The 9,939-nt window shown below is 37.5% G+C and overlaps 1 protein-coding gene across 7 annotated transcripts; it reads right to left on the reverse strand.

Annotated features, from left to right (window-relative positions):
* Window positions 1–1,843: 1,843 nt before the first annotated feature.
* On the reverse strand, window positions 1,844–9,668 carry LOC130932875 (pre-mRNA-processing factor 39-1). Of its 7 annotated transcripts, XM_057862334.1 has the most exons (15): window positions 9,487–9,668; window positions 8,599–9,091; window positions 8,399–8,505; window positions 7,609–7,838; window positions 7,439–7,492; window positions 6,831–6,998; window positions 6,339–6,702; window positions 5,717–5,860; window positions 5,377–5,529; window positions 5,176–5,292; window positions 3,956–4,036; window positions 3,674–3,829; window positions 3,038–3,328; window positions 2,385–2,498; window positions 1,844–2,150 (listed from the first exon to the last, which is right to left on the reverse strand). In XM_057862334.1, exons 2-15 carry the CDS (start codon window positions 9,017–9,019, stop codon window positions 2,049–2,051), a joined length of 2,502 nt encoding a protein of 833 aa, XP_057718317.1. In that variant the 5' UTR covers window positions 9,020–9,091; window positions 9,487–9,668; the 3' UTR covers window positions 1,844–2,048. The 7 variants fall into 7 exon arrangements, 6 of the variants coding, with proteins under 6 accessions (XP_057718317.1, XP_057718312.1, XP_057718314.1 ...); XM_057862329.1 differs by lacking the exon at window positions 7,439–7,492 and having other exon boundaries at window positions 9,487–9,667; XM_057862331.1 differs by lacking the exons at window positions 7,439–7,492; window positions 8,399–8,505; window positions 8,599–9,091; window positions 9,487–9,668 and adding an exon at window positions 7,053–7,169 and having other exon boundaries at window positions 6,831–6,963; window positions 7,609–7,827.
* Window positions 9,669–9,939: the final 271 nt, after the last annotated feature.

Below are 9,939 nucleotides of genomic sequence, written 5' to 3' on the forward strand. Positions count from 1 at the left end.
AAAGGGGAGCACGAAAATAAGCTGAGTGTGGCAGAGATGAAGATATTGAGATGAATGGGTGGTCATACGCGATTAGATAAAATAAGAAATGAAGATATAAATGAGAGAGTTTGAGTAGCACCCATTGTGGAAAAGATGGTTGAATCGCGTCTCAGGTGGTTTGGACATGTGAGAAGAAGACCAACAGAACACCCATTTAGGAGGGTGGATGAGATGGAAGATGGACAAGGGATGAAAGGCAGAAAAAGACCTAAAAAGACCATCCATGAGGTGGTCAAACGAGATCTACATGTAAACGGTCTCTCTGTAGACATGATACATGACAGAACACAATGTCGTCGTTTGATTCATGTAGCCGATCCCACCTAGTGGGACAAGGCTTTGTTGTTGTTGTTGTTATTGTTGTTGTTTTATATTCTTAAAAAAAAGCAACAATCCCCTTCTTCTTCAACTCTTCAACTCTGTTCTTCTTCTTCTTCAAACAGATCACAAAAATTAAAACTAACACCACAAAATATCACAAAAACCAGCATTAATAAAAAAAAGATCAATCAACTTAAATAGCAGGTATCAATCAACCTAAATAGCAACAAGTACAAAAAATAGCAACAATTCAAGAAAATCAGTAATAATTACAGGATAGAAAACAACTAAAATTAACCATTGTTGTTATATTGAAACAAGATTAGTAGGAATAATCACCCAGAACATTAAAGAACAATGATTGAATAACTAAAAAAATTTTTAAAAAAATCACCATAGCTGAGAGAGAGAACCATGTCAGAGGAGAGAAAAGGGAGAAGAGGGAGGCAGAGGGAGGCAGAGCGAGACAGAGCGGAGATGGAGGCTGGCGAGCGGCGCGGCGACAAGACGAAGGCTGGTGAGCCGCACAACGATGACAGAGAAGGTTAAGGCTTTGTGCCTCTGCCTCTACTGTGTTTGAGTGTGAGAGATTACGTTGGAGTGGGGATGAGCGGCGGACACCAAAACGAAGGCCGACAAGAGACCGCGACAGTGAAGGTTGAGGAGAGCTCTTGTGAGTGTGAAAGTATGGTTGAAGAGAGAGAAGGTGTCAGGTTGGGAAGAAGGGGAAGGGGAAAGAAAAGGATCTTAGGTTGGAGAAGCAGAAGAAGAAGAAGAAAAAGGAGAAGGGCGTCAAATTGAAAAAGCAGAAGGAGAAAGGTTGGCAGAGGGAAAGGGGATGGGTTGGAGATGGAGAAGGGGATGGGTTGGGATTTTTGGGTGGGAGCTGGGGGACAGGGGGAGAGGATTTTCTACGCCTCTTTTAAGGTTTCGATAAATGAAAAATGTTTCGAAGACTACTATGAGTTCTGGAGTATAAATAAATTTTGGTAATTATTAACTTTAGAAATTACTTTGAGACTCAAATACAATTTTAAAGACTACTTTAAAACCTAACTCGAGAATGAATTATGTGGTAAAATTGGAAAGAAAAACTTTTGACCAAAACATATCAATGGAAGAAAAGTAGCATTAGTCATTAGATACGTAAATTACATGGACCAAATATTTTGAGACAAATTTGAAACTTATCCTAAATGAAAGAGACACTTTTTTCCTCGACCAAATATATACTCCATTATAACTCGAATACGATTTCCTTTTGACGTGCTATATTTACTTGGAGCAGAGTGGTAATCCACTGCACCCTATCATACCACTCGTAAGTTTAATTGAAGTATTTTCACGATCAACAAAGGGCATTTCTAACACTAGTATTTTTTTAACAACTTTACCCGATGAAATTTGAAAATTCATGTTAACGACCCATGACTGTTAACTTAACCGCACAAATGCAATTATCAAATGACAAACGACAATCTAGAGGAAAAAATAGACATCTTTTATGGAATCAACGTGACTAATAATTGCAGGTTAATCAAAATCATATTCTACTATCTTCAATGGGTATAAACTTGAGCTCACTACAACTATGCTCCAAACTCCCTAATATCTAACCTACAATATGAAGACCCAAGAGAAAAACAAAATACACGAAGAAACAGGAGCCATTTCATTTAGGCAGCTCAGTAATAACTCCCGTAATAGGCTTGAGGAACTGCAGCAGGTTGCTGAGCAGGAGCCACAGCCGCTGCAGGTTGTGCATAACTTTGCTGGGGAACGGCCGGCTGGAGGAAACAAAAAAAGAGAGTAGTTACATCGACTAGCAATCTCAGCATAGCAGAGTGTACAGAGATGACACAATCAATAGACATATTAAGGTGTAGCAGCCTTATGTCAACGACTGAGAAATCAATTAACGCTAGAAATAGGTACACAAATTTATCTTACACAACAGTAAGGGAAACAAATCATATAGGGCCAAAAAATCACAAAAACATAGACATGAAACTGGATTGTACCTGTACCGGATATGCTGCTGGATAGGCTCCATAAGCAGTATTTTGTGGAACAGATGCAGGCACCTGAGAATTTGGATAGTTAGCTCCATATCCAGCATAAGCCCCATATGAAGCCTGCATCAAATCAGAATCAATCAGTTCAAAACAAGGATAGAGACCTCATAAAGAGCCACCTCTTGCTACCCCCCAAAAACATGGAACTAAGAAAATTGTCAAGCTGCAGAATAGACATGACATCTCAAGAATATAAACCACAAGTCAACTACAGTCACCAACCAAGACTTGTCCTGTTAGATATTTAGATGGTATCAACTACATGTGGATAAAACAATGCCATGTTATAATTGACAAGACAAACTCCATCAAAACAAATGAAAAGCAATAAGGACACAACTGTCAGCAATCAACCCACAGTTGCATGATCGAAAAGGCTGCACAAATGCTAATTCAACCCTTTATAACCGATGCTGTTATTGCCGTGGATTGATAGCCTGTGTTGCATCACATTAATGTGTTCCTAATCCTTTCTAATTATATGGAAGTATGATAACAGAAGCAATTAACCTTTTATTTCTCCCTAGTAAGTAGGACATATAAACAAACCCTGTTCACACAGAGCAAATAAGCACGTAAAAGAGAAATGATGGATATACCGGCTGAGTGTAGCCAGCAGGCCACTGTTGTGCCTGTGTGGCTGGTGGCCAAGCTTGAGGTTGTACACCATAATTAGCCCACTGATTCTGTGCATTTGGATATGCACCCACTGCAGATTGGGCAGCTGATGGAACAGAATAAGATCTTGCCATTTTTGCTTTATCTGAAGCTAAAAAGTCCTCAGCATGACGTTTTTTTAACTCTGACATGCTCCTGTGTGGCAAGAACAATTTGGCATGCCTATCCTCACACCTCTTGATAGATTGGACATCTCCAAAGAGATTCAAAAACTGGAAAATGAACAGAAAAGTTTGTGAAATATTTTAACAAGGCGTCAATTTTCAAGATTACACGAGGGAAAAAAAAGCAGAAAGAAAAATTTTGTTAACAACAAAGACGGAACATGAGGCCATTTCATGTCACTTAAAATAACCATTTAAAAAAGAAAGAAGAATCAAACCATGGACCATATAATAGAATATAATTTTTAAGAAAAGAAGGCACCTATAAGGAACTGGACACTGGATACATAATGAAGCTCCAACTAATGACATCTGAATGTACTATTCGAACCAAATAACCATTGAGCAAAGATGAAATTCAGGTAAGGCCCACTGCTCCGCATAAATGTTTACCTCCAAAAAAATGCTAGAAAGTTCCTCCCGCTCAGCTGCACTTACAACACCAGGACTCTCAGGGTTAGGCATTATAAATTTGACTACCAGTGACTCCAAATAGTTCATATCAACTCGCTTTGGTGGGGGCTGAATAGCCTCAAAATGCAATAAAGCCTGCAGTAATGTAGAAGCAAAGGAACTCATTAGATCTTCAAAAATTGAGGTAATACACGAAAATTTCGCAACTGCGTTATACAAATTAATTTATAATTTATAGTGAAATGGAAACATAGGACAGACCTCAAGTAGCGGTTTCGACATCATAACATTCTCAACCCCTTCAACTAGAATCTGTCTTGCCTTTTCTGCATTCCCAGAAGCCTGGGCAGAAATGATAAGAACAAATTCAATAAGTGTACAATTAACACTGACTGAAGCTATATAACCAGTGATATATAACCAGAATTGTTGAGTAAAATTAAAAAACGGTTAACCTAATACATAAAAGATACTTCATAATGTATCATTAGAGCCATAAATAACACCCCAAGGGCACACTTTAACCCCCCCCCCCCCCCCCAAAAAAAAACAACCAAAAACAAAAAAAATGGAAGGTTTTGTATGTTCTTGATGACAGATACTTCATAATGACAATAAGCTTTAAATATTGTTATCTATATAAAAGTATTCCTTGTTTGCATCCTAAAAAAGTTTGCTTAATGTAATCATTAAGCAAAACCTTATTAATAAAAATATGGGCCCATTTTGGTATTTAGTCCTTGTTTGGTGTCATTAAGTTGTTAGAAAAAGATCTTTTTTCATTGAAAGAATATCTTTTTTTATTTTTTAGTGTTCCGCAAAATTTTAGTAATAAAAGTAAAAGCACCAGAAAAAAAAAAAATTTAGAAGCTACAGTTTACATCTATTAAAAGATATTTTTCACATTAAAAAAAGATGTTTTTGACATAATAAATAAACAAAAAAGTATTTTTGTATTGTTTTCAAACATAATTGTTAGATAAAAAGATATTTTTACATGAGATATCCAAACATAAAATTATTTTACTTTTCTAAAAGATTTTATAAAAAAATCACTTAAAAAATATATTTTCGTAGAAGCTCATCCAAACAAGTACTTAAACATCATAAAATACAATTCTAGAAAGTAATTTAAAAGCAAGTTATTTTGCAATTGAAGAGAAAGTGTAGAAGTGCTTGTTTATCATTGTATTAAGTGTCCCTTGAGAAGTAAGATATTAACTTCTCAAACACCTTAAAAGATAACTCTTTTGAAAATCAGAAGACATACAGCCAAAAATTGTAACAACCTTGAAATATAATTTTGAATTTTGGAAAGTTGAGAAAGTCTTAAGTTGTGTCATCCAAACTGGGGCTAATAATACTAATAATATAACATAGCAAAGGACAAATGAAAATGCACATCCATGTCTAATCTTATTGATGCTTCAAATGAGAAAAAATATTCAGGATATTTGTACCATATAAATTTCCAAACTTACCAAATAGACGAATCGAGAAAATTGAGCAAACAGCATCGGCAATGTTTGGGAATGTTCTTTTCCCTTTTCAATGGCAATGGCTTGTTCATACAAAGAGAAGGCATCCTCCAACTTTCCCTGCCATCAAAAGGGATTGAAAAGATGTAAGAAATGGACACTTGAATTGGCATGGAAGAGACACTATTTATGAAGTCCTCATACCAGTCGATGTTCCATATTCGCGTGCTTGATTATTGCTTCAAGAAGACCAGGAGAAATTTCAGTATGAACAAGTTGATAGGCAGCTCTAGCACCAGCTATATCTCCAGACTGCTCCTTAAACCGAGCAGAAAAAAGATGTATTTCAGGTTGCCTCTGCATCATTACAAATAACAATGATCAAATTCAAGATACTACATGACATGAATTTAATTGTAATATATATTATTTGACAACATGGTCATCAAACCTTTTGGAGCAAAAGTAATTACTTGAACACTACAGTTAATGATTACAACTTCACAGAAAATCAGCAATGTGGAGCACAAGCAACAGAAACTACCTTGACAAAGACTTGGGTTGCCCGAGCAAGCACATTATTTGCAAGATCCATACTTCCACTGGCTTCCATACACAAAATATAGCGTATCCAGTACTCAGGGTAATTGGCACATGCAATGACACACCTCTCATATAACTTGACAATCTAATTCATAGAAAGAAAGAAAATAAACTTCTGTAAAAGATGCTCCTGATGATACATAAGCAAAAATCAATAATATAAATGGTAAAAAGATCATGCGAAGCATTAAGAAATACTCCTTAGCGGAACAGAGAGGCCCCTCTAATATGAAAGGAGGGACCCTCCTTGCCTGAGACAGATGATTAGGAAGATTAGAGGACACCTGCATGCATAACATTCGCACTTTAAAAAGAATAAACTTTCACAAACACATGATGAACCTAGAATGTCCACTGACAAATTAGGGTTTGAAGTACTTAGCCTCAAGAAACCAATTTGAAGGCCCATGCTTTAGTCTCAGTTCAATTTCCCGATTAAAAAGTTGCTTCATCCAACGAATTATCCAGTAAAACATATACAACAGATTTACTTACTGTAAGTCAATCTACGTCAGGAAAAACTAGGAATAGAAATAATGCACACTAGAAACCAGCTCAGTTACCTTGCTTAAGTCACCTTCCCTCTCTATAAAATCCAGATAATTATGCCAATTTTCAAGCTCTCCAACATTGAGTGGCCGTACATGAAAGTATGGCCTCCTGATAGCTGTTTCAAAACCAATGATCTTAGAATCGAACTCTTTAGCTTTCTTATACATCTCTTCTCTAATGGCGATATACTTCTCCAACTCTTCTGCTTCTGTTAATCCAGCACTTACAGGTTTAGGAGAATTTTCTGCACCATCAGGACGAACCTCTCCCTCAACAGTTTGGTCAGCAGCCTCTGAAGCAGCACCTGCCACTACAGCAGCTTCATCAGCAGTTTGTAGCTCTGAAAGAGGTCGATTTGCAGCTAACTCCTTGAAGCTGCAACATCATTTTCAGCAGGCGACGTTACACATATAAAATAGTAGGACAAAAACCACCAAGAACCATTAGCAATGTATTTTCAAACTTAACAGAGATGGAGAAATAATGTAAAAACAAATAATCACCTGTTGAAATATCGATCCAGTTGCTGATTTGGATTCTCTAATATTCTAGTGTAGATATTGGCAAGACGGGCCCAGTCTTGCTGCATGTACTCATATTCAATGTACTTGTCCCAAAGAGGAAAAGAAAGATAATCTGTTCCAACATAAGCTAATCCTCGTTCAAAAAGCCTGACACATGGACACACAGTTCTGGTTAATAGGTGAGTACAAACATCTACTTACTGATGCACATCCATATACGGGAGACAGCAGCACTAGTGTTCAAGGGGACAAACAAATCACTCGTAACATCATATAAGACATCCAAACGCTGCATTTACCTTCCTGCAAAAAATCATACTATGTCCGAGAAATGGAGCAGTCTTAGAGGCCATCTTAGCCATTAACCAGATGAGATCTTCCCAGCAGCAATTTGCAAATTGATCACCTCAGAGTGTCAAAGTTAAAGACAGATACCATTCCAAAAAGGGGGGAGAAAACAAACTACATAACTCTGGACTTCAAAATCAAATGCAAAAGTATATTATGGCCCTAAAAGTTTCAAACAACTCCATATAGTGGATTCAAAACCAAATTTCCACATCAGAAAGGAAAACATTCTGACATGCAATCCTATCAAAGCTTTTCCGCCAGAAAAGGAAGATATCACTGTTGCACCCACTCTGAAATTCGGTTAGAAAGCAGGCGAGAAACACCACAGCCCAGTGAATAAGAAATCTGATGAAAACCTCCCAATGCCAAAAAGGGGAAAAAATAATAAAAAATAAGCAACCATTACCTACGCACAGTGTCTGGATCCCCATACGTGCTTATAGCAAATATGCAATAATGCAACCACATGTCCACTGAATAGGTAACACCTTGAACAGCACGTTCATAAACTTCAACAACTTTATCGACAGAGCCAAGCCGTGCCTCATGATCAGCATATTTCTTCCAATAACCATAACATAAGGGAAACTCAGCTAGAAAAGCATCATAAACTCTTCGAATCTTCAGAATGTTATCCTGCAATGATGAAATTATTGAATGGGTTTTGTCATTTGTGAGTACTAGAACTTAGAGCAGAAATAAAAACAATAACAATGTTGCCATCAAAAAAAGATCCAGAGATTAGAAAGACAATAGAAGACAAAAACGAACTTTCATATGGCAGATATATCACAATTTCTAAGAAGCATTCCAATGAGTAACAAAATGCAGAACAGTGCTCACTTCATTCTCCTTTTGGAAAACCAAATCAAATATATTGCCCACAAAAAAATGACTGAATAACCAGAGAATAGACACAAACCAGAGAATAGACACAAACCAGCGACAACATGCATCCATACAACTCTACTCCAATTAAAAAGGGGAAAAAAAGAATCAAAGAGCTCATATATTCTATATGCAAGACATACTCAAACTAGACATTACATTATAAAGCTCGAAGCAGACACTGCCACTGAAAACAGCAGAGCAAAACACTTTCCTCCCAGTCATCGAAATAAAAACGTTAATACTAGAATAATAACACATCCAAGTTCCAACAACTAATTCAAGTCTTATGTATTATGGAAACAAACCTCGGCCACCTTCTCTGTCTCTTCGATCAAGGAAGTCCAAGCCGTAAAATCTGAAGAATTAGCTCTTACAATATTCCACAGTCGATCTTCTTCAGCAGACATGGCAGCTGCAAGCAGCAAAATAAAAGATGATAATAAAACAAATGAATCGAACACAAAAATTGGGTTGCATTGCATATAGGTAACAGAAAATATCATACCATAACCATCCGCAAGCTGTTTCTCATCAGCCGATCCATCAGTGTTCCCTAATGCATTCCCATTTTCAAGTCCTGTTGCATTTGCTATTGCACCCACTGGACCACCATTTACTTGACTTGAGCCTGTAGCTGCACTTCCAAGCCCACTTGGAGCTTCAGTACCTTGCTTGGAATCCTCCATTGAATTGGTTTGGGCTTCTGGTTGCATAGCATTAGGATCCCCAGCATAAGCATTCCCGTCGCCAGTATTCGAATAACCTAAGGCATAAGCTGAATTGGCTTGAGTAGCAGCCTCTGCAGCAGGCTCAGCAACAGTAGAAGCTGCTTCCTGAGTAGGGTTTGAGGCAGAGTCACCAAACCCAGCAGCAGCATGTGTCTCAGCTGCAGGTGCTTCGGCAACTACTGTTTCACTATCTCCCATAGTTGAATAAGCAAGCCTTCACCTTCAAAGGCTTAATGAATCAAACAAGCAAATAGTAACGCGGTAATAATCCTACAGAAAAAGTTAACTAGCAGGTTAGAAATGGAAGGACAAAACTAAAGAAATTCATTGTTGTTCTCACTATGCAGTGTTGCTCTAAATGCAAACATAGTTTCCCTAAATTATATATACAAGCATACAAACAAAAAAAGATAATTCGTCGCATTCTACAAAGGCTTGGAGCTGAATTAAATAGAATTCCTAAAATCTAGGAGTGCAACGAAGAGCGCATCACAAAATCATAGACTCACAGTAACAAGAATTCTAGGTACAGCATTTGGATTCAGAGCAAACATAATCATCAATTAGTACAAAATTTGAATTCTAATAAATAGCTACGACAAAACCTGGCTTAGGTTTTTCAGATTCTAAACCCTAATCGACACTGCAGATAGCACTGCAAGTACCTGAAGAGAGAGAGTGAGTGAGTGAGAGAGAGAGAGAGAGAGAGTGAGAAATTCGAAGAGAGTAAAGCCTTCTCTTTCTTCTTCAGCAACAATCTGAAATTGGAAATTTGGAAATTATGAAGTAGGTCAAGGAAAGAGGTAGTGGATTTATATACCGGAGCATTGAGTTGTGGTTGCAGGTCCGTGGCGTTTGATGCACCCTCTGTCTCGTTAACCGTTGGTGTTGGATAATAATGCGATCTGAGCCGTTAGTTTAACCATTTGATTTGTTCTACCGTCTAGATTAAGCAATGGGCTTTTCTGTCTTACTGGCGTCGTGGCTAAAGTGTGAATTGTTTCGTGGCAACGGGGGTAGACAAGTGAGTAAAGTGACCACATCATACGAAACCAAAGATACTGGTTACTATCAAACACAGTTTTTTATTGGGTTAAGACTCATTGGCTTTTTTTTTG

The sequence above is a fragment of the Arachis stenosperma genome, chromosome 6, assembly GCF_014773155.1.
Source record: "Arachis stenosperma cultivar V10309 chromosome 6, arast.V10309.gnm1.PFL2, whole genome shotgun sequence".
In the NCBI taxonomy this organism is placed as follows: Eukaryota; Viridiplantae; Streptophyta; class Magnoliopsida; order Fabales; family Fabaceae; genus Arachis; species Arachis stenosperma.